General features: G+C 45.9%; 1 protein-coding gene across 1 annotated transcript in view; it reads left to right on the top strand.

Annotated features, from left to right (window-relative positions):
* TSC1 (TSC complex subunit 1) overlaps positions 1–24,654 on the top strand; it is a 41,632-nt gene that overhangs the window by 3,434 nt on the left and 13,544 nt on the right. Inside the window, 17 exon segments of the mRNA XM_087704673.1 lie at positions 2,456–2,523; positions 3,017–3,210; positions 3,615–3,718; positions 4,793–4,945; positions 6,849–6,993; positions 8,969–9,123; positions 9,922–9,995; positions 10,142–10,320; positions 13,504–13,619; positions 14,958–15,078; positions 16,902–16,957; positions 18,208–18,274; positions 19,573–19,677; positions 21,037–21,104; positions 21,107–21,541; positions 21,543–21,613; positions 22,872–22,915. Coding sequence (XP_087560799.1) covers positions 3,105–3,210; positions 3,615–3,718; positions 4,793–4,945; positions 6,849–6,993; positions 8,969–9,123; positions 9,922–9,995; positions 10,142–10,320; positions 13,504–13,619; positions 14,958–15,078; positions 16,902–16,957; positions 18,208–18,274; positions 19,573–19,677; positions 21,037–21,104; positions 21,107–21,541; positions 21,543–21,613; positions 22,872–22,915 — 1,999 coding nt within the window. The 5' untranslated portion in view covers positions 2,456–2,523; positions 3,017–3,104.

Raw genomic sequence — 24,654 nt, 5'->3', positions numbered from 1 at the left:
GTTATCCAACATCTTTAAAACTTCCAGTGTTGGAGCATTCACAGCCTCTGGAGGCAAGTTGTTCCACTGATTAATTGTTCTAACTATCAGGAAATTTCTCCTTAGTTCTTAGTTATGTCTGAACCAACCCAATCCTAACACCAGTCAGCCCTGGAAAAAAATCTCCTTTTAAGTGATAGACAATGATATTACTAATTTTAAAAGTCTTGATCTGTTTTTAGAATGTTTGCCATGTGATCAAGTTGGCAATAATTGGGTCTGTTCTCTTTCTCTTCCCCCCCCCCCCTCACACACACACACCTAACCAAGATTGGCATCCACTTTCAGCCTTTCTGTGTATGTGAGTTCAGCTGCTGGATCCTTATGTGGTTTGTTGAACAATATTTTCCCCTTGTGCATAAACTTTACAAAGAAAGATACTTTTGCATGGTTTTTTTGTTTTTTAAAGCTACCTTTATAAATGCACTTTGCGTTAGCAACAGAATAGCAAGTGACTGCTTCTGAACTCTGTTTGCAAATTGGGAGAAGGAAAAAAAGAAACAGACCTGGAAATAGATACTCTCAAATTGTGTAATCAGCCAAAGGAAGTTTTTATTTGGAGTTGAAAACACATTCCTCTCCTCACTGCCAGTCTGTTGAGAAGTTGTGTGCTTTTTTTTTTTTTTTTAAGAAACCAGCATGGCAAACCACCACCTTTTCTCCAAACAAACAATTTCAGAACCTTTACTGACTTCTAAAAGCTGAAGATTGCACAGAGGGAAGGAAGCAAGCAGGCTAGGAACCCCTTTCACATGTTCATTCAAAATAAATCAAATTGTATTTATTAGTTGGGACACGGTGGCTCAGTGGCTAAGACCCTGAGCTTGTCGATCAGAAAGGTCGGCAGTTCGGCGGTTCGAATCCCTAGCACCACGTAACAGAGTGGGCTCCCATGACTTGTCCCAGCTGAGTGAGGATTCTGGGAGTTGAAATTTTGAAATTGCCAAGTTGGAAACTCTGCTTTAGGGCAATGCCAGCCTCTGGGCTTGTTAAAAGCCAAGAATCAGGCGGGGCAGAAAATCCAGAGCATGCCAAGGAAGATGGTTGTAGGCATATTGGCAGATTTGAGAGCCGCGTTGGTGATTCCCAAGACTAGAACAGAAAGTTCTGGTTCTTGGAACTTTGCAAGATATTGTTTGCGCTCCCTTTCTTGTTCTAAAGAAGAAATTCAAGCATATGAATGAATATGGCTAATTTTGATCTTCCCATATTCTTTGCTTGATCTTTTCTGTAATTGAAAATATATCTATATCTATCTATATCTATCTATCTATCTATCTATCTATCTATCTATCTATCTATCTATCATCTATCTATACCCCAATTATGGGAGGAAGCTATCTGTCAATCGGCTCGTCACAAGAGTCCGTCACGACAGAAACCCAATATTTTTACTGTTGCCTTTGTTATATTTGTGTTTTTTTATTTTATTTGTGCTGATGAATAAATAAAGGGAGACTAGTATAGATCTATTTCAAGCTATTTAGCTCTCATCAGCTAGCCATACCCTTACTGGGATTCGAACCCTTGGGTGAATTCAAAGTGGGTGAATTGTCCTAGCAAAGACTTGAATACAGGTACAGTATGTGTGGTACCTTGCTCAATAGTTGTGACTGTGAGAGGGATCTTGGAGTCCTAGTGCACAACCATTTAAATAGGAGCCAGCCGTGTGCAGCAGCTGCCAGAAAAGTCAACACAGTTCTAGGCTGCTTCAACAGAGGGATGGAATCAAGATCACGTGAAGAGTTGATACCACTTTATAAGGCCTTGGTAAGGCCACACTTGGATTACGGCATTCAGTTTTGGTCACCACAATGTAAAAAAGACTTTGAGACTCTAGAAAGAATGCAGAGAAGAGCAACCAAGATGATTAGGGGACTGGAGGCTAAAACGTGTGAAGAACGGTTGCAGGAACTGGATAGGTCTAGTTTAATGAAAGGAAGCACTAGGGGAGACACGATAGCAGTCTCCCAGTATTTGAGGGGCTGCCCCAAAGAAGAGTGAGTCAAGCTATTCTCCAAAGCACCTGAGTGTAGAGCAAGAAGCAATGGGTGGAAATTAATCAAGGAGAGAAGCAACTTAGAACTGAGGAGAAATTTCCTGACAGTGAGAACAATTATCCAGTGAAGCAACTTGCCTCCAGAAGTTGTGAATGTTCCAACACTGGATGTTTTTAAGAGAATGTTGGATAGCCCTTTGTCTGAAATGGTGTAGGGTTTCCTGCCTAGGCAGGGGGTTGGACTAGAAGACCTCCAACGTCCCTTCCAACTCTGTTATTCTATTCCTAATGACTTCTGAACAATATTTTAAAATCAAAACATGCCCATTGGACATTTATTACAGGTTTCTTGTTCCTTTCCTCTTTTGAGAGATACATATTCACTGGGTTTATTTTTCTCCTTTTTTTCCCCCCCAGTTCTGTGATCATGAAAAAACCAGATTGTATAGAGGTGGAAAGGAAGGAACTACTTCGCAGCCAAGCAGGTACGTTTCTAACCTCTGTACCTTATGAGGTTGACAAGTAAAGTCAATGGGGAAGCTAGACTCACTTAATACCCGCAGTGATTCATTTAAAAACGTAGGGCAAGAAAAATTGTAAAATGGGGCAAAAACGTGACACAACAGAAATTTTGGCCTCAATTCTGACTTGTATCGGATGGGTTGCCTGGAACTCAGGATTCAGTGGGTGACTGGGGAGAGCGAAAGGGACATTTTCCAAAATCTATTGTGAAGTTTCCAAAGGATGACCTAATTAATTTACGAGCCTCGAGACAAAGTTCAAAAGAAATCCATTTATTTATTAGGATCCACATTTTGGCATGTTCTTCTGTGGAGCCAAAACTGAATGCCGCTTAATTGCGTTTGAATTTTACCCCTGTATCCTCTCCCCTCTGTGTCATAAATCACCTTCACCAACACGGTGCCGTGGCAGGCTATAAACGTACAAGTTGACATCTATATTTTTCTCTTCACCCAGTTTGACAAGAGCCCCCATGTAGAACTGGAAGCAACTGTGCCTTGCGTGTACACCCTGTCATGCACGTTGGCGCCTAGCGTGAAGCAGGATGTCTCAGCAAACCAATATCGGGGAACTTCTCCCCATGTTGGATTCCCCAGTCCTGGCTGTCCTAGAAGACATCATGGCGGTGTTTAGAGACAACCTTGCCTCAGGTGGGTTTCGATGCCGGAGCGCTCTTGCCTTTTGTTCTGGGTCGCCTAAAGCACAAAGCAGAAAATGTGAAATCACCCCGCCTTAGCTATGAAAGCCAGCGGGGTGATTTTGGCCAATCACCGGGAGACGGTGCATTCTAGTCCCGCCTTAAGCGTGAAAGTTGGCTGGGTGACTTTGGGCCACTCATTCTCTTTTCAGCACAACCAACCTCATAGAGTGGTTGTTGGGAAAAATCAGCAGAGGGCGCTTTGCGTTGGGTGTGTCCTCTGCCTTATTTTTTTTTTTAACAAATAAAAAGTATTGCAAGACATCTGCTCGGCTGCTGAAAGAACCAAATCATTTTGTGCAAGTTGATTGGTGTTTTGTTTCGTCGTTGTTCTGTCCGGATGGCGGATCGACACAGATCGTGGGCCCATGCTGGTGAATTCCTTGGTGGACTACTACTTGGAGACCAGCTCCCAACAAGCTTTGCACATCCTGATCGCTGTTCAAGAGCCACACGACAAGGTAAAAGGAGAAGAATGATTTGCCTCCAGGCGGCGGGAGTGCTAGTTTCCACCATAGTTGTCAAGGAATAGGCCGTTCTCCTGTGCGCTGCTTGGGGAATCCAAGCATGGGTTAACTTTGTCCATTAGCCTAGAGACTGAGTTACGTAATTGTTGACCACGCCTCCTCTGACTGGATGGTTCAGTTTTTTTAACTCAGTCCAGCCTAAAGAGACGTAAAACAATTTTCTCTAGGACTAATAGACAAATTACCTTATTACTGGATTCATCATTTCCCCATTCAGGATGAACGGAGTCACTGTGAGATATCATATCGTAGTCACAGCAGGGACTGTGAGAGGGATCTTAGAATCTTAGTGGACAACAAGCTAAATATGAGCCAGAAGTGTGCAGCGGCAGCCAAAAAAGCCAACGCAACTCTAAATTGCATTAACAGAGGGATCCAATCAATATCAAGGGAGGTACTAATATAACTCTGTAAAGCCCTAGTAAGACCCCACCTAGAATACTACATCTAGTTTTGGTCATCACACTATAAAAAAGATGTGGAGACTGTAGAAAGAGTGCAGATAAGAGCAACCAGGATGATTAGGGGACTGGAGGCTAAAACATACGATGAACGGTTGCAGGAACTGGGCATGGCTAGTCTAGTGAAGAGAAGGACCAGAGGAGACAGGATAGCAGTCTTCTAGTGTTTGAGGGGCTGCCAGAGAGAGGAAGGGTCAACCTATTTTCCAAAGCATCTCAGGGCCAGACAAGGAATAATGGCTGGAAACTGACCAAGGAGAGATTCCACCTAGAAATAAGGAGGAACTTTCTGACAGTGAGAACAATCAACCCATGGAACGGAAGTTGTGGGAGCTTCATCCCTTGAGACTTTCAAGAAGAGACTGGGCTGCCATCTGTCAGAAATTGTGTAGGGTCTTCTGCTTGAGTGGGGGAGTTGGACTAGATGACCTAGAAGGTCCCTTCCAACTCTGTTTGATGATCATATCTTCTAGCGCCCCCTGTTTCTGTGGTCAATGCTTTTAATTCCTTCCCTTTTTTTTTATTTTAAAAAAATCTTTTTCCCCAGCACCTTCTCGATAAAATCAACGAATACATGAGCAAGCCCGCTACCCGCCTCGCCACTCTTTCGCTACTTGGCCATGTGATTAGATGTCAGCCCTCCTGGAAACATAAGCTCCCTCACGCCCCTGTGCTCCTTTCCCTCCTCAAGTGTCTCAAGGTAAGGGCTTAATGCCGTTAATAAATCTCATGTGTCATGTTTGGCCAACGGGGATAGAGGGAAGTACTAACATTCTGTTGTTTTCTAATGCCAAAGGAATCCCACGTGTGCAATTGTAACTCGGGCAGGGGTTGGAAACCTTAAACACTCAAAAGAGCCACAAAGGTCCTAACTGGAAGTCCCCCCCCCCATTCAATTCTGTAGCCGACCGGAAGTCCGATTCCCCCCACCATAGAGTCTCCTCCTAGCGCAGCATCCTTTTTCCTGTACCTGTCCTAACTGAAAATCCTACCAATTGTGGAGCCGACCAGCGACAGGGAGCCGCAACAGAGGGATGAAAGAGCCACATGCGGCTCCAGAGATTACCAGGTTGACTCTTTGTGGACACATAGCTAGCTTTCCTAGACAGCCCTGCTGGTGCAGTGGTTAGAATGCAGCATTGCAGGCTAATTCTGCCCCCCATCCCCACCCCCGGTCAGGAGGTCAATCCTGACTGGCTCAAGGTTGATTCAGCCTTCGATTCTTCCAAGGTGGATAAAATGAGATTGGGAGCAAAAGGCTCACTCTATAAACAGCTTAGATTGGGCAGTAAAATACTGCGAAGCAGTATATAAATCTAAGTGCTATTTGGATGGATGGATAGATGGATGATTGAGAGGGGGAAAAAAGGGAAAGGATGGATGGATAAAATAGAGATAGACAGACGGATAGTCATGGTGGCACTGTGGTTACAATCAAAACTATATGCTAATTCTGCTGACTGCCAGGAGTTCGATCCTAACCGGCTCAAAGTTGATTTAGCCTCCTATTCTGACCCCCTCCTCCGTCCAGTAATGAAAACTGAGACAAACGTAAAATGGAATGTCCTTTAATAACAAGACCAGACTCTCGGTGGCTGAAAGCCAAATAAACAAACAGATAAGGACCTTGGCAGCAAGTCCGACAAACCTTGGCAGCAATTCAGACTAACTCTGGCAGCAATCCAGCCTGCCAAGTTAGTTTCTCTTTAGTCCAAGGGTTGACTTCTGCAAGAAGGGTGTGGCACAAGCAGTCTCTTTTATAGTCTGGAGAGGAGCCTAATGACCATCAGCTGAGCGTAATTACCTCCTGTAATTACGTAGTTGTTCTTGACGCCGAGTAGCTCTTCGACGGCGTGCATCCCGGAACAATTCACTGTTGGTTTCTGGATCACTCTCCCTTGTCTCCTCCCCACTGATCCAAGGCTCAGGCACCGCCTGGTGGCCAACCAGTCTCTCCGTGCCCTGCTCGGAGTCGGAACCCTGTCCAGGGTCCTCCACATCCTCCAGGGCCGACTCATAGGGTCCCTCGCTGTCGGAGTCTGGTGGCAGCTCCAACGGCTCCTGCTGGGCCACAACAGCCTCCCATCCTTCCGAGGTCAGTAAACTGAGGACTCAGATTGTTTGAGTGGGGTGCGGGTGATTGTGAAAGGCTGACTCTGTAAACCTCTTGCAGGGGGCTGTAAAGCACTGTGAAGCGGTATATAAATCTTAAGGGGTACTGCTCCTTTTTGAGGATCTGTCCTCCATCTTCACTTCTTCCAAAAATGCTCTTGCAGTTGAATTCCTCCACTCGGTGACTGGATGTCCTCCCTTTTCCCCCCTCCACTTTTCCCAAGGTTGCAGACTCCGCTTGGAGACTACGTCTATTCGAAATGCGCGCCGTTAACGTTTTTAAAGTAGCTTATTTCAAACTCATCCTTCCCAGCTCGTCCTTGACGTATCAGCTGCCTATTTAATCCCAGACCTCGAAGCATTTTTTGTGGAGGGTGAAGCTTTCCAAAAATGGGCTGTTGAAAGAAGGTTGAAATGGGAAATTCAGCTACTGTCGTTTTCTCTAGAGACAGCCCAACTCTAAAATATGTTTTTCCCCGCTTTTATGGCAGACTGACACCGACGTCGTGGTCCTCACCACCGGGGTACTAGTGTTAATCACGTTGCTACCCATGATCCCTCAGTCTGGGAAGCAGCACCTGCACGACTTTTTTGGCATCTTCGGCCGCCTTTCATCTTGGTACTTGAAGAACCCAGGTGAGACGTTCAGATGTTTCTCGTGGTCCCTCTGGTTTTAGATAGAATGCTGGCCCATCAACCATTCACCTCCGGCTGAATATTATTAAATGCTTCCTTGGGGCCTTGTCATAGGTAAGGCATGTACAGCAGGGGTGGGCTGCTGGGTGGGGGGGAGTCGCAGGGGTTCGGGAGAGCCTCTAGCTAAGATTCTGTGCAGTTCAGAGATCCCCCTCAATCCCAGTCCTGGCTGGCCCCGCCCATCCCTCTGCGGAGTCCCTACACAACCCGATTTGGAGGCAGGTAAGTGCAGAGCGGAAGCTCAGGGAGGGCGAAAAACGGGACTACTGGAAGTTTGTTTGGAGCCTGGGGAGGCCGTTTTCGCCCTCCCTGAGGCTTGAGGAAAGCCTCCGGATCCTGGGGAGGGCAGAAACGTCCCCCTCCGCTGTGTTTTAGGAGGCCAACTTGGCCACGCCCACCATGGTCACACTCACCCAGCAAATGGGCAGAGAACCCGTTGCTAAAATTTTTGAAGCCCACCCCTGAATTACAGGTAGAGGTAACCCTTGACTTAACAAACACCGTTGAGCTCCATGTTACTGTTGCTTAGTGAGACAATTGTTAAGTGAACCTTGCCCCACTGTGCGATCTTTTCTTGCCACTGCTGTCAGTAACACGGTTAAGTAAATCCGGGTTCCCCATTGACTTTGTCAAGAAGGTCGCAAAAGGGGATCCCAAAGAACACCCCTCCCCCCCCGGGGACACTGCAACCGTCATAAATATGAGTCAGTTGTCAAAGGTATGAATTTTGATCCTGGGGTGCAACGGTCGGTATGAAAAACAATCCTAAGTCATCCCCCCCCCCCCCCAGTGCTGTTGTAACTTTTGCACAGGTTCACATTAACAATTGATCCTAAAACGGGGCAAAACTCAACTGTCTCACTTTGCACCGGAAATTTTGGACTCACTTGTGGTCGTAAGTCGAGGACTCCTTTTCAGCCTCTTTGGCCTGTCCAGTTTGCCTTAAAACTTGATCTGCATTAACCGAGGGGTTCTTGTTGAGTCCCATCACCAGACTTTCTCCTACAATCCCCGTGTACATATCGAGCCATCTGTTGAGTTCCTGGCTCTCTTAAGCTTCTCTTAAGCCCCAAATTGGTTGAGGTTCTGCTCCATGGGAGAAAGCTGAAGTAGCATCTTCTCAACAGAGGTGGAGACAGCACCCATACATGGGTTGACATAGTCCGTCTTCTGATTGGACTGAGTCTGATTAAAGCTAGCTAAGACACGCCCCTTGTTGCTAGCCTTTTCGGCTCTTCTCTGTGGTCATAATCTCTACGAGGAGGAAGTTCAAGGAGAATCTATCAAGAACCTTTATGGAGGCCCTCAAGTTTCAATTTTTGTTGTAAAGTTTTTTATTCTTTCATTTTCATAACAAATAACCACATGCGTACTATTACATAGCCAACATCACATTATATTGTTAAATGCTTACATCAATTCGCCTTACCATCAAATGATTATTGGCTCTTCTGCTCTCCATACACCATATTTGTACCTTATTCATCACTTTCTTCTACCTCTCTCCTCCTCCCTACTTCCTTTCTTCCCTCTGTCGTCCTTCTCTTCTCTACTTCCCCTTCCTCTCCCCCCTTTGCACTCCTTCTTTCTCTCCTCCTCTTCCCCCCGCGTCCTCCCTCCTATCCCTCTCTTCTTCCCTTACCTCTCTTCTTTACTTCTCACTCTTCATCTCATTTACTTGGTGTATTTCCGCCTCTGAGCGAGCTCCATTTTATGTTGATGGTATTTATAATTCCATTTCAATATACATTTTTAATTTTAACATATATCTTCCTCCTTTTTTAAAAGGAAGTTTCATTTTGAGCAAGGGGAGGTTTTCAGAATTGGGCATTCGGGAAGTGTGATGGCAAAAGAGAATTGGATGTGTAGAGTGGTGCAAGAGGCTGATACATTTTTATGCTGGCTTCGTCCCCAGGCCACGTGGCTGAGATCTACCTGGTCCACCTCCACGCTAGCGTGTATGCCCTCTTCCACCGCCTTTATGGAATGTACCCGTGCAATTTTGTCTCCTTTCTGCGCTCCCACTACAGTATGAAGGAAAACCTGGAGACCTTTGAAGAGGTCATCAAGGTAGCCAAAAGATAATGAGAAAAATATATTAATGAAAATGGGAAAAATACCCCTAACCCCAATAAATTCAGGTCAGTAGATGGTAATTTAAGATTAGGTACCCTATCTGTATTATTAATACTAACAGTGTGTTAAAATATATTGTGGATTTGAAATACTTCTCCTGCCAGAGTTCCAAATAGCATGCAAAAGTAAATCAGAGTCCGAGGCAAAGTAACCCTTTCCTAGCTAAGGAGGGACTTGAACTCGCGATTTCTAGCTTTCTGGCTTTGGGGTGCCTAAGCACTAGACCAAACTGGGATGAATCTAATGGGGTGAATCTGTTTCAGATTCGGGTTAATGTCAGGGTTCCAAATAGCATCCAAAATTAAATCAGAGTCCAAGGCAAAGTATTGCGCAAAGTTCCAATTTATGAAGAGAGCCATGTTGGCACATCTGGGAAAACCCGAATCTGAAAGCTTCCCGGTTTCCCTCACCCAGTTGAAAGTTCAAGATTTTGACATGGTCCAATCTCCCACTGCCGTGCTGGCAGTTCCAGCCATCCAATTCTGGTCAGGTGCAGAGACAAAGGATGACCTTGGCTTTCTAGAAAGGAATGTTGTTATGGCTACATACCATCTAACTCCGTACAATCCCATTTTCCCACCATAGAAAATGCATAGCAGAATAATAGAAAGTATGGCAGGCCAAAGATCAAAAAGAAAAGATGGCTGCAGGCCTGACATCTCCTTGCCTGGTGGTGCTTAGCTGTGCGCTTGCCTTTGTCCCTATTATGAGGCCTCTTTGCTGTCCTTTCAGCCAATGATGGGCCATGTCCGTATCCATCCGGAGCTGGTGACCGGTTCCAAGGATCACGAGCTGGACCCTCGGAGGTAAGTACGCTCCCCCTCTCCCTCGGGATGGAAGGTTGGGAGAATCGACGTCCTTATCGTCGGGATGACGGGAACGTTTTCCCTTCAAAATCAGGGAAGTTGCAAGAGCAAGGGAAAAACCAAAAAGTGCTTGTGCCTCCCAATAGGTGGAAGAGGCTAGAAACGCACGACGTGGTGATTGAATGTGCCAAAATCTCCCTGGATCCAGCAGAAGCTTCCTGTGAAGACGGCTACTGCCCAGCCGCCCTCCAAGCCTCCACGCACGTATCGCTTCGCCCCACCGACCCTGATGCCAGTCCTTACCTGATCCCCCACAGTAGTCTGGGTAAGATGCTTTCATCCTCCCAAATGTAGCAGTACCCTGGAGCTGCAGCCGGTGCAGCTGGAGCGTGTTTGCAGTAGTGCCTCCCGGTTTTATTTTATTTTATCAATTTTTAGTACTCCCATTGGATCCTTTTTTATTTATTTATTTTTTATAAAGATTTTTATTAACAAACACGTAAAATACACACACACACAAATCTCAATATATTTTAGACCGTGTTTGTTAAAAATCTATACCGTGTTCGGGCTCTGGGAAGTCAGGGGGGGAGGGAGGCGGGGTGTTACGGGGGAGGGGGGATATATACTATGTGTTAGATTTCAATGTAATGCGATTTCACATGTATACTGTTTCTCTTTAATTTCTCTGTAAAAATAGGACAAGCTGAATACATTGACATATAGTAGAAATACACCAAGGGGAGGAGGAGTGGGATAGAAGGAAGAGGGGTAGAGAGGGCGGGAGAGAGGATGGGAGGGAGGGTGAGAAGGAAGGGAGGGAGTGGACTGGGAGAGAGGAGTGGTAGAGGGGGAGGGGAAGTAGGGTAGAGGGGAATGATGGAGGAAAGATAGTAAGTTGGAGGGGGGCGGAAGAGAGGTGTATGGAGAGTGGAAGTGGTATATTGGGTTTCTATTTGAGTTTCATTTTATTTATATTTCTGGGGGTATTGTTAACAAGAGGAATTGCTGTGATTATTGTTTAATGTTGTATGGCCCCGGTTATGCACAGTATATATGTGACTGTATGAAAATGAAAAATGGAAAATAAAAACATTTTAACAACAAAAAAAATTAGACGTACACCACATTTATACAATTCAGGGCAAACAGGAATTTCCTGTTCTTTATTATAGCAATCATCAATCGATACCGCTCACCTTATATTATTTCCCCTTCTATTGTATTTCATTTAGATTTCACCATTCTTAACCCTCTTATTTTACTCATAACTATTATTTTTGAGTGTTGTTATATTCTTTCATTGATTTTTGTTTCTTTCCTCCATCTACCTATACCATTTATCCCATATCTGGTAGAATTCTGATTCTTCCTTTCCCTGGATTTCTTTAGTTAGTTTATCCATTTCGGCACAGTCCATAATCTTTCTTATTATTTCATCTTCACTTGGGATTAATTTGTTTTTCCATTTCTGGGCAAAGGCAATCCTTGCCGCCGTAAGTATGTGTAGTATTAAATACTGGATTTCGTTTTTGTATTTATTTAATTAACATTTTTTTGGTGGAGATAACAGCGTAGAACATAATACAAACAAAAACCTTTGTTGCTGCCGAGAATTAAATAAGCATGAGAAAAAGAAAGAAATGCCATGGCACCAGCCCAGGATCTCTCCCGCCAGTGAAGACAGCAAATTCCCGAAAATAAGACCCTCCCTGGATAATAAGCCCAATCAGGATTTTGAGCGCGTGGGCTAAAATAAGCCCTCCTCCGAAAATATCGCAACACAGCAGCAGCAGCCATGAGGTGACCACAATCGTTGCCTCCTGCACTTCAAAAATAATAAGACCTCCCTAAAAATAAGGCCAAGCGCTTACTTTGGGAGTCGAAAGAAAATAAGACCCTGTCTTATATTCGGGGCAATGTGGTAGTAGGATAGCAATAGCAATAGCAATAGCAATAGCAGTAGACTTATATACCGCTTCATAGGCCTTTCAGGCGTCTCTAAGCGGTTTACAGAGAGTCAGCATATTGCCCCCAACAATCTGGGTCCTCATTTTACCCACCTCGGAAGGATGGAAGGCTGAGTCAACCCTGAGCCGGTGAGATTTGAACCGCTGACCTGCTGATCTAGCAGTAGCCTGCAGTGCTGCATTTAACCACTGCGTCACCTTGGCTCCTTGGATGGTGTGTGCTAGTGGTTTCTTACAGGTGTTTCATTACACAACTAGGTAACATCAATTCTAGAAGGGAGTGGGGTTTGTGGAATGGAGAAGGAGAAGGGAGGAGAAGATGGGGAGGAGGAGGAAGAGAAGAGGAGGAGGACCAGGACGACTGTGGGGTCCTTGGTGCTCTCTGAGCTTGGTGGTTTTCTTTCAGACATTTCATGACCCAACTAGGTAACATCATCAGTGCTAGAAGGGAGTGGGGTGGAGAGAGTGGAAGGGAAGAAAAGAGGAAGACTTGGGGTCCTTGGTGCTCTCTGAGCTTAGTTGTTTTCTGGCCGATGTTTCATTAACCCAACTAGATAACATCATCAGTGCCAGCGAGTGTGAGGTTTGCTTCCTGTTAGATGAGGGTGTGTGTGATTTTCTTCTTTGTAGTTCCTCGCTTGGGGGGTTGTTTTCTGCTTGATGTCTTCTCTGGTGCAAATCCCCACTTATCTGTACCACCGAAGGGAGCAAACCCCATGCTCGTCAACACTGACAATGTTCCCTAGCTGGGTCACGAAATGTCTGCAAGGAAACTACCAAGCTCAGAGAGAACCAAGGAGCCCACAGTCCTCCCCCTGCTCCTCCTTTTTCTCCTCTTCCTCCTCCTCCTCTTCCTCCTCCTCCTCTTCCTCCTCCTCCTCCTTTCCACAAACCCCTGACTCCCTTTTAACACTGATAATGTTACCTAGTTGGGTCATGAAACGTTTGCAAGAAAACCACCAAGCTCAGAGAGCACCAAGGAGCCCACAGTCCTCCCCCTGCTCCTCCTCCTTTTTCTCCTCTTCCTCCTCCTCCTCTTCCTCCTCCTCTTCCTTTCCACAAACCCCCGACTCCCTTTTAACACTGATGATGTTACCTAGTTGGGTCATGAAACGTTTGCAAGAAAACCACCAAGCTCAGAGAGCACCAAGGAGCCCACAGTCCTCCCCCTGCTCCTCCTCCTTTTTCTCCTCTTCCTCCTCCTCCTCTTCCTCCTCCTCTTCCTTTCCACAAACCCCCGACTCCCTTTTAACACTGATGATGTTACCTAGTTGGGTCATGAAACGTTTGCAAGGAAACCACCAAGCTCAGAGAGCACCAAGGACCCCTTCTTTCAATCCTGAGCTCCCACAATTCTCTTCTGTTGAATATTTCTTGCCTTAGGCCAACTACTCCCTCAAGGATGCTGGGAGAAATGATTTGCAACCAGACCCTAATTCACAACCCTCCTTGGGGGCTTCTGACCAGCAAAGTGGATGGGGGGAAACTGGATGAGCCTAACATATCCTGCCTTTGCTTTTCTGTCTTTTCCACTGCAGGAGCCGTGACGTCCACCCCTTACTCTTCCTCTCAGCTAGTCCTCGCTCAGATTCCATGGCAGCTACCTCACCTCCTGAACCCCCAGTCCTCGAGCTTGTCCACTGAGCCTCAGCAGGTAACGGGGTGGGATTTGTAGTCTCGGAGGTCAAAGTTGAAATCTTTCCGTTGGGGCGGGTCCCTCGCAGGTTATTTGCGGGACCCAGTTTGCAAAGTGGGTTCTTCGGACGACTTTAACCTCCTCTGCCTTCCTTGCGTGCCAGTTTCAAGAATTCACCCCTCTGTTTAGGCAGCCTAGAACTGGGTTGGCTTTTTTGGTCTGTGGCAGCTCCCCAAAAAGCCAACACAATTCTAGCCTGCCATCAACAGAGGGATAGAATCAAGATCACGTGAAGGGTTAATGCCACTTTATAAGGCCTTGGTAAGGCCACCCTTGGAATACTTGCATTCAGTTTTGGTCGCCATGATGTAAAAAGGATGCTGAGACTCTAGAAAGAGTGCAGAGAAGAGCAACCAAGATGATTAGGGGACTGGAGGCTAAAACATGAACGGTTGCAGGAACTGGGCATGTTTAGTTTAATGAAAAGAAGGACCAGGGGAGACATGATAACAGTCTTCCAATATCTCAGGGGTTGCCACAAAGAAGAGGGAGCCAAACTTCTCCAAAGCACCTGAAGGCAGAACAAGAAGCAATGGGTGGAAACTAATCAAGGAGAGAAGCAACTTAGAACTAAGGAGGAATTTCCTGACAGTGGGAACAATTAATCAGTGGAACAACTTGCCTCCAGAAGTTGTGAATGCCCCAACACTGGAAGTCTTTAAGAAGATGCTGGATCTCCATTGGTCTGAAGTGGTGTAGGGTTTCCTGCCTTGGTAGGGGGTTGGACTAGAAGATCTCCAAGGTCCCTTCCAACTCTTCTATTCTAAGAGGAGCCTGGCCAGCTCTTTGTCTGAAGTGGTCTAGGGTTGGACTAGAAGACCTCCAAGGTCCCTTCCAACTCTTCTCTTCTTTTCTCTTCTATTCTAAGAAGAGCCTGGCCAGCCCTTTGTCTGAAGGGGTCTAGGGTTGGACTAGAAGACCTCCAAGGTCCCTTTCCAACCTTGTTATTCTGTTAAATAACCAGTGTGGATGCCCATGGTTGAATTTCCATGTTGTCGCAGTGTTTGTAAGTGAATTAATAGAATGAATAGAATCATAGAGAGTCGGAAACAACTGTTATTATGGCCATCATAATAACATGGTGGTCCTCCAGCGTTGGGATTTCCACGGGATTACAGAATTTGTAGGTGGATTAGTAACGTGAATGGATTTCCACAGCTGGATTATTCTCTCTCCCCCCATGGTGGACCTTGGGCGAAGGAGCATGTGGGGAGGGGGGAAGCTCAGATTGCTACTCAAAGCCATTTCACAGCACCACCCCTCATCCTCTGGCGTAACACTCAATTTATTTTTCAGGTGCCTTTCTGGAGCCCCTCTGCTGTTTGTGGCATGACCACCCCGCCAACCTCTCCTGGCCTTGCTCTGGAGTCTTTGCAGACTTCTTCCCAGCCTCCCACCAAGTTCTTCAGCATAGCCGGTATGACGTATTGCTTCCCCCAATTTCTGCCCTTTCCCCCCAGGCGTGAAATCTTGGGGTTTGCGAGGGCCTCTGTTCAGCCACCCTGTTACCTTTCTGGTATGCAATAGCACTTAAGACTTATATGCCGCTTCACAGTGTTTTCCAGCCCCTCTCTAAGCGGTTTACAGAGTCAGCCTCTTGCCCCTCCCCCAAACAATCCAGGTCCTCATTTTACCCATCTCGGAAGGGCAGAAGGCTGAGACCACCTTGAGCCAGGGAGATTTGATCTGCCAAACTGCAGTTAGCAGTCAGCTGAAGTAGCCTGCAGTGCTACATTCTAATCACTGCCCTACCGTGGGAAGAAAGGAAGGAAGGAAGGAGGGAGGGAGGAGAAAAGGGAGGGAGAGGAGGAAGGAAGCAATAGCACTTAGACTTCTATACCGCTTCACAGTGCTTTGCAGCCCCTCTAAATGGTTTACAGAGTCAGCCTCTTGCCCCCAACAATGTGGGTCCTCATTTTACCCATCTCGGAAGGACGGAAGGCCTGGTGAGATTTGAACTGCTGAACTGCAGCTAGCAGTCAGCTGAAGTAGCCTGCAGTACTGCACTCTAGCCACTGGGCCCTTCTAATCACTGCATACCATGGATGGGGATGGAAGGAAGGAAAGTAAGTAAGGGAGGGAGGGAGAGAGAGAAAGAAAGAAAGAAAGTAAGAAAGAAGGAATTAAGGGGGGAAAGGAAGAACAATAACAATAGCAGTAGCCCTTAGACTTATATACCTCTTCACAGTGCTTTACAGCCCTCTCTAAGCAGTTTACAGAGCCAGCCTCTTGCCCCACAACAATCTGGGTCCTCATTTGACCCACCTCGGAAGGACGGAAGGCTGAGTCAACCTTGAGCCTGGGGAGATTCGAACTGCTGAACTGCAGCTAGCAGTCAGCTGAAGTAGCCTGCAATACTGCACTCTAACCATTGCGCCACCTCGATACCGGGATATTTATTCTGTGTGTGTGTGTGTGAGGCAGGGAAGGGGACTTAAGAAGCTGAAGCTGAGTACAGTGCCCAACTTACAACATTTCATTTAGTGGCCATTCGAAGTTACTGCAGTGAGAAAAGTGACTTGCTATCGTTTTTCATATTTAACAATCATTGTAGCATTCCCCAGGGTCATGAAATCAGACATTTGACAACCGGCTAACATTTATGACGGTTGCAGCGTGACCCCCTCAGGGCTCACCCCTTTCGCGACCTTCCGACAAGCAAAGTCAAGAATTCACTTAACGACTCTGTTGCTAACTTAAAAGTGATTCACTTAAACCACTATGGTCAGCCAGGTCATAAAATGGGGCAAAGGTGGCTGAACAGATGTCTCAGCAACAGAAATGTTGGTCTCAATGGTCATAAGTCGAGGACCGTTTTAAAGAACGGGGGGGGGGGGAGATGGGGACGGATGCCATTAAAAACGTCACAACGTGTGGTGTGATGGGTGCATTCACAAAAGACCCCCTGTTGACGCCTGCGGGTTTAACCGGCGAGTGTAGAGGCTTCCCACACATTCTCTTATTCCCTGGAGAGACTTTTTGGTGTCAAGATCTCCTTTGCAAAATAAAATGCTTTTCTCAGAATGTGGCACATTGCTTTGCTGACCGTCGGCTCCGTAGGCAATTTTTGTTTTTAAGAAAAAATAGTAGTTAATCAGAGACCCGCGAAGCCAAAGGGCGGCGTGTTGCTTCTTCCTTTGTTAAAAGTTTGCTAAACTTCGTTGGAAATTTACCGTTGAGCAGCTGGGAAAGGAAGGTCCCAGCCATGGCAGCCAATCGTTCTTCTGTTCTGAATTTCAGATGATTTGGCTCCGGGTTCAGTTCCGGCGACGACCGCTGCTGCACCTTCGAAGAAGGTAAAGGCTACCGTTTCTAGCAGGGGCTCACTCTGTCTTTGACCTGCGGGTAGACGAATGTGTGGAGTGAGCGGGGTTGGTTTGGGTTAACTGGACAATTCTTGGTGATACGAAATGGGCTGTTGCCAATTTTGCTTCCCGCTTTGCTTTTAGGATAAGAAATCCAGGTTGATTTGTGCCATTCTGTGGGGTGTATTTGACCCCCCCTCCCAAATATCTATATATATAAGTGAAATACCACTCATGCATCATCACAAAATCTCCAGAACCGTAAAGCCCACAACTTGAAATTTGGCACATATGTTCCTCTTGGCTTAAAGGTGCTCGCTAAGAAAGGATTTTTTGAAATGATCATCAGATCATTAGTACTTTTTATAGTATTATTAACACGCTCTGATGCTAAGGAGCTAGACGTTCTACTCCCCCTCCCCACCTGAAAAGAACTCTGTTCCAACTTTCACTTGGGTGTGGGCGTGGCCAGCACGTGACTCATCCGGCCTGCAGGCTGGAGTTCAGACATTCTACTCCCTCTGCCCACCTGAAAAATGCTCTGATGCTAAGGAGTTAGATTGAGGGAGAGAAGGGGATAAGATAGGAGAGGCCTCTGTGGGGCCAGCCTGAGGGAGAGAAGGGGAGAGGAGAGGATCAATGGGGCCAGGCCTGAAGGAGAGAAGGGGAGAGAAGACTTAATAACCATTCATTTAGTGACTGTTCAAAGTTACAACAGCACCGACAGTGACCTGACCCTTTTTCACACTTACAACCACCGCAGCACTAAATTCAGACACTTGGCAACTGCTTCATATTTACGACGGTTTGCAGAGCCCCAGGGTCTCCTTTGGCGACTTCCTGGCAAGCCAAGTCAGTGGGCCAGCCGGGTTCACTTAACAACTGTGCCGCTTAACGGCTGCAGTGATTCACTTAACAACTATGGCAAGCAAGGTCGTGGAATTGGGCCGAAATTCACCTAACGGATGTTTCACTTAGCAACGGAAATCCTGGGCTCGGTTGTGGTCGTAAAGTCGAGGCTTACCTGTAGAGGAAAATAAAAATTTTCATTCTTCCCACCTGCAGCCTTTTCCTGCAAGGACCTATCCTCCAGGTGGGGCAGATTTCAATCCCAGAATTCTTTGCAGTAGCCATGCAGGCTGGAGGCTTCTGGGAGTTGAAATCCACCTCTTGGAAAGCTGCAGTTAAAGTGCCTGCCTCTGCAATTGAATTTAAATCTTCTTTTTTTCCCCAACACCCAGGAGGAAAAAACAGATCCTTCAAGGCCTTTTCTGTCCCGACAGCAAAATATCATCAACAGAACTTTGGGTGAGTTTCCGTGCTAAATTATGGCCCTTTTCTCATATGTTCATTATTATTGACCCAATTTACACGGTAAACGTCTTTGGTGACTGGTAAAAAGTGACTTACGGCTGTTTTACGGGTCATGCGATCCCCTTTTGTGACTTTCTGGCAAGGGAGGGGGAAGTGGGATTCACTTAACAGCTGTGTTCCTAATGAGAACTGCAGTGATTCGCTTTACAAGCGTGGCAAGAAAGATTGTAAAATTGGGTGTGGGGGCTCACTTAACCAATGCTTCATTTAGCAATGGGGTTTTTGACGATTGCGGTCGTAAGTCAAGCACTACCTACTTCTTGGCTTTCAGTGTTGGGTTCCCCAAGGAAGGGAACAAAGCAGAACTCTTGAGATTTCTCTTTCTTTCTTTTTGAAAAGGTTTTTTTAATGTTTCTTACTCATAAATAACATTTCACAAATATACATTTCTCATAAATATTATTAGTGTTATACATTGTCCTTTAACATTTATAATTCCATTCTTTCCCCTAAAGATACAATAATACATTTGAGATTGCTTACCTGCCATCCCATACATCCATTATGTATTACAACCCTACTTCTCTCTCTCTTTCTGCTACCCTCCCTTCTTCTCTATTTTCTTCTTTCCTCTTCTCTTTTCTTCTTCCCTTCCTCTCCCCTATTCCTCTTCCTTCCCTTCCTACCCTCTCTCCTATTCTTACTTCTCCTTCCTTCCTCCTCTCCTTTTCCCTTTCTTATTCCCTCTCCTTCCCTCTCTTTTCTACTTTCTTTCTTTCCTCCTCTCCTTTCTCTTTTCTTCTTTCCCTTCCTTCCCCTATTCCTCTCCTCTTCCTTCCCTCTCTCCTACTCTTACTTCCCCTCCCTTCCTTCCTGTCCTTTACCCTTTCTTCTTTCCCTCTCCTTTCCTCTCCTCTCTCCTTTCCCTCCTTCCATTGTTGTGTTTTGATATGCAGAACTCTTGAGCTTCCTTGTTCAAGCTTGTCGGGGTCTTTCATACAGATACTCCTCGACTTATGACCGCAGGGGGGAGGCTCCATTATGGTCATAAAGTCGAGAACTGCCTGTAGTGGCAATTTACCTACTTTTGATAGCAGTTGGAGGAAGTCAGCAAAATTTTGGCCAGGGGAAAAGGGCTGATGGAAGGTATTTGTATTAGTAAGGGAATGTTGAATTTCTTCTTATGTTTTCTCATTTTTTCTTTCTTTCTTTCTTTCTTTCTTTCTTTCTTTCTTTCTTTCTTTCTTTCTTTCTTTCTTTCTTTCTTTCTTTCTTTCACCTCGATTATTCAGACTCCCAAGGCAGTAAAAATTCTGTAACTTTAAGCGACCTGCCCAACATCCTGGGTGACCTCGAGGCCTCTTGCGAAGACAGCGGAGAGAAAGACCGAGAGGAAGGTGAATATATGGGGTTGCTTCGGTACCAAAGGAAGAGGAGGTGATAAGAAAATTTTTAGAATGTGCAGAGACGGACAAACTGACGGAAAGAAATACAAGGAAAGGAGGAATCAAAATATTATTTAACCTGGAACAAATAGTTAGAGGACAGAAATAGCAATAGCAATAGCAGTTAGACTTATATACCGCTTCATAGGGCTTTCAGCCCTCTCTAAGCGGTTTACAGAGTCAGCATATTGCCCCCAACAACAATCCGGGTCCTCATTTTACCCACCTCAGAAGGATGGAAGGCTGAGTCAACCCTGAGCCGGTGAGATTTGAACAGCCGAACTGCAGAATTGCAGTCAGCTGAAGTAGCCTGCAGTGCTGCATTTAACCACTGCGCCACCTTGGCTCTTAAATAAGAAATAAGGAAACCTAAAACAGTGATGTAATAGAAGTATCAGGAAAGAGAGATAAGATAAGATACAGTTAAGATAAATTAAGGAAAAGTAGTTAAGAGTTAGTTAGAACACAAAATACAATATAGGTAACATGTTGGTTCGATATAAACAATTATACATAAATATGGAATAGTACAAATAAATAAGTATAGAATAAGGACACCACAAATGTAAGATAGGAATGTGTTTGTGGCCCAGCAGGAGCTGTTGGCCACCAGGTGGCAGCAGAGCATTGGATCAGAGGGAGTGTTCAGGGAAACACTTGGGAGTTGTTGCAGGATGCACCCGTCGAAGGGTTTCTCGCCGGAAGGAACAACTGAGTACTTACAGGAGATGATTGCGAGCAGCTGTTGCTCATGGGATCCTCTCCTGAGTATAAAGAGACTGCTGGTGCCACGCCCTGGTTGCAGAAGTCAACGTTCCTGTTCTAGTGATTGTTCTTGTTTGCGTTCACACATCGAGAGAAGCTAACTTGGATAAGTGGCTTGCAGTGTTTTGTGAGTTATAGGACTTTTGCCAGAGCTATTATCTTTGTTTATTTGGGCTTGCAGCCAACAAGAGCTTGGACTGATTAAAAGAAACCTTTTTAGTTACATGGCTTTTGGCTTTCATTCCTGGACGGAGAAGGGGGGTCAGAACAGGAATGTATAGGAGGCGAACGATCAATTGTATATACATACCGATATGGAACTGCTGTATGATGTAACCTTTGGTTCCTTTGTTGTTTTAATCTTATGTTTCTGTTTTGTTTACATCTATTGGTGTTGAAAATAAAATGTATTAAAAATAATAATAATAAAAATATACATGGTTGCTTTGAACGTCAGCTGCCCTGTGCCTGCCCTTCCAAAGGAGACAGGATCAAGCCTCAATAAACGGATCATTTCCTCCCCACCTCCTTTTTTTTTTCCTGCAGAAGCCATCTCCAACGAACTCTCCGAGATCACCGCCGCGGACGCCGAGCCCGTCGTGCCCCGGGGAGGCCTTTGATTTCTCCGTTCTACCAATCCAGCGAGAATCTCTCCGGCTCTCGGAAATCTCAGTCGCTCGTTTCAACCGCCGCAGGGCAGTTTTCGAACGCCGATCCTTTGACATCTTTCCTGGACCAATCCTGGCTGGAAGGCCCGCGGGATACTCCAAAGCAAGCCTTCACGCCCATCGAGCGGCCTTGTCGAGATGCCGAAGAGATTCCTGGGAGAATCCAGGAACTGTGGGCTTCCCCTGATCCGGGCATATTGACTCCCAGCCCTTGTAAAATCCCCGCTCGCCAGAGACCTGGCCTCGGGAGCCAACCGCTTCCCGAATACGAGCACCTGTTTGAGGTGGCGTTACCCAAAACTGCTTACCTGTTTGTCGGCCGGAAGACGGAAGAGCTGCTGAAAAAATTCAAGGGAGGACTGGAGGATGAAGGCTTTCTCTCCTGCTTCACCTTTGAGGGTTCTAGACAGGCTGCTCCAACACGGGGCCGATGTTCACAGCAGAGAACTCAACAAGTAAGTGGCTTGTGTCTTTGTTGGACTCGCTCTGGATAATAAGGCGGGTTAGGAGCTGATCTGCGTTGACGGCCGTTTACAGCGTCCTTGTTCTGACCGAGGCTTCCCGAGAGCACGAAGCAAACTCCTGGTCCTGACAAAAAACCCTTTTATTTTTATTTTTTGTTAATGAAATTTTTTTAAAAACAAACTTTTACAAATATTTACTTCCCTCCCCCCCCCCAAACCCCCGCAACCTCCCCCCCCCCCCCGGACTTCCCAGAACCAATACAAGTTATAAATCTTTAACAAAAACATTCTAAAATAAGCTTAAAAAGAAAAAAGTTAATAACATCTTATAGCAATAGCAATAGCAGTTAGACTTATATACCGCTTCATAGGGCTTTCAGCCCTCTCTAAGCGGTTTACAGAGTCAGCATATCGCCCCCACAGTCTGGGTCCTCATTTCAGTCACCTCGGAAGGATGGAAGGCTGAGTCAACCTTGAGCCGGTGAGATTTGAACCACCGAACTGCAGATAACAGTCAGCTGAAGTGGCCTGCAATACTGCACACTAACCACTGCGCCACCTCGGCTCTTCTCATCTTTCATTTGAGCTTTAGCTCCTCCTTGCTAGACTAACTCTAAACAATTTATATCATTCCTGGTTTCTTTAGACATAAGCTATCTGAAATTTCTTAGTCCTGTATTTATTTTGAGTATAATCAATCCATCTTTTCCAGTCCTGTTTATATCTTTCGTTTGAATGATCCTTAAGCTATGCAGATATTTTGGCCATCTCGGCTAGGTTTGCTACTTTCAATGTCTATTCTTGAATAGTAGGCAAATCTTCCTTCTTCCAGTATTGCGCCACCAACAGTCTAGCTGTGGTTATTAAATGCAAGATCAAGTTAATCTCTACAACTGTACAATCAGTTATTATACCTAACAAAAATAACTGAGGGGTAAACTTTATCCTTTTTATAAGAACATTTTGCATAATCCACCATATTTTTATCCAAAATGCTTTAACCTTTTTGCAAGTCCACCATATATGAAAGTAAGTAGCATCAGCACAATCACATCTCCAGCATTTAGGTTGTAAATTCGGATACATAGAAGCCAGTTTTTTAGGATCTAAATGCCATCTATAAAATATCTTATAAAAGTTTTCTCTCAAAAAAACCCTTTTATTAATTACCCATTTACCCTCTCCCACCTGAGATAAAATCTCGAGTGAACTTCCACCAATCGTGCGATATATATATCTCCATTTCCAGGTTATCGTTGCCCAGCAGATCCGCCGATTGGACCCACTTTGGAGGTGAGTTAATTTTCCCACTCGGGATCTCGACAGTTTGGGGGGGTTTTCCCCCCCCCTTTTTGGTGCCTTCAGGTTGCTCTGCTTCCTCCTGACTTAAACTCTTATGTCTAATTTTGTAATTTGAACCCTATTGGCAGGCCAGGCGATAAACCCGCTGGGGTTATTCTGGGGTGAAATTCAGCAGGTTCTGGAGAACTGGTAGCGGAAATTTTGAGTAGTTCGGAAAACTGGCAAATATCACCTCTGGTTGGCCCCAGAATGGGGTGGGAATGGAGATTTTGCAGTATCCTTCCCCCTGGAGTAGGGTGGGAATGAGATTTTGCAGTATCCTTTCCCAGGAGTGGGGAGGGAATGGAGATTTTGCAGTATCTTTTCCCTGGAGTAGAGTGGAATGAGATTTTGCAGTATCCTTCCCCTGGAGTAGGGTGGAATGAGATTTTGCAGTATCCTTCCCCCTGGAGTAGGGTGGAATGAGATTTTGCAGTATCCTTCTCCCCAGGAGTGGGGAGGAATGGAGATTTTGCAATATCCTTTCCCTGGAGTAGGGTGGAATGAGATTTTGCAGTATCCTTCCCCTGGAGTGGGGAGGGAATGGAGATTTTGCAGTATCTTTTCCCTGGAGTAGGGTGGAATGAGATTTTGCAGTATCCTTCCCCTAGGAGTGGGGAGGGAATGGAGATTTTGCAGTATCCTTTCCCTGAGTAGGGTGGAATGAGATTTTGCAGTATCCTTCCCCCTGGAGTAGGGTGGAATGAGATTTTGCAGTATCCTTCCCCAGGAGTGGGGAGGGAATGGAGATTTTGCAATATCCTTTCCCTGGAGTAGGGTGGAATGAGATTTTGCAGTATCCTTCCCCAGGAGTGGGGAGGGAATGGAGATTTTGCAGTATCCTTTCCCTGGAGTAGGGTGGAATGAGATTTTGCAGTATCCTTCCCCCAGGAGTGGGGTGAGAATGGAGATTTGCAGTATCTTTCCCCAGGAGTGGGGTGGGAATGGAGATTTTGCAGTATCCTTCCCCTGCCATGCCCACCAAGCCACGCCCACAGAACTGGTAGCAAAAAAAAATGAATTTCACCACTGGCATGAACCCATAGATCAGGGATCAGCCACCTGCGGCTCTGGAGCCGCATGTGGCTCTTTCCTGCCTCTGCTGTGGCTCCTGTCTCCGGTTGGCTACACAATTGATAGGATTAGGATTAGGGCTTTCGGTTTGAACAAGTAGAAGAAAGGACACCATGCTAGGAGGAGACTCTATGGTGGTGAGGGGGGATTGGCACGAGCCAAGGTGGCGCAGTGGTTAAATGCAGCACTGCAGGCTACTGCTAGATCAGCAGTTCAGCGGTTCAAATCTCACCGGCTCAGGGTTGACTCAGCCTTCCATCCTTCCGAGGTGGGTAAAATGAGGACCCGGATTGTTGGGGGCAATATGCTGACTCTCTGTAAACCACTTAGAGAGGGCTGAAAGCCCTATGAAGCGGTATATAGTCTACTGCTATTGCTATTGGACTTCCCTTTGCTTCAGAATTGTACGGGGGGCTTCTGGTTGGGACCTTTGTGGCTCTTTGAGTGTTGAAGGTTGCCGACCTGCCATAGATTCATGAACCGTAGATTCATAAATACCTCCTGTGGAAGAGATGCCTACAGATGATGTGGCCTGAATTGGTCCGTCGTTAGTTTAAGAACTTGATTTTAGAATTGACCCGGAAGGACAAGTGTCCAGTGAGCATGGTACACCCCCC

This window comes from Thamnophis sirtalis, unplaced genomic scaffold (genome assembly GCF_051295495.1).
Source record: "Thamnophis sirtalis isolate CommonGarterSnake01/CBP01778 unplaced genomic scaffold, rThaSir2_p1.2 scaffold_2, whole genome shotgun sequence".
Classification (NCBI taxonomy): domain Eukaryota; kingdom Metazoa; phylum Chordata; class Lepidosauria; order Squamata; family Natricidae; genus Thamnophis; species Thamnophis sirtalis.
This window is presented reverse-complemented; position numbering and strand designations above follow the sequence as displayed.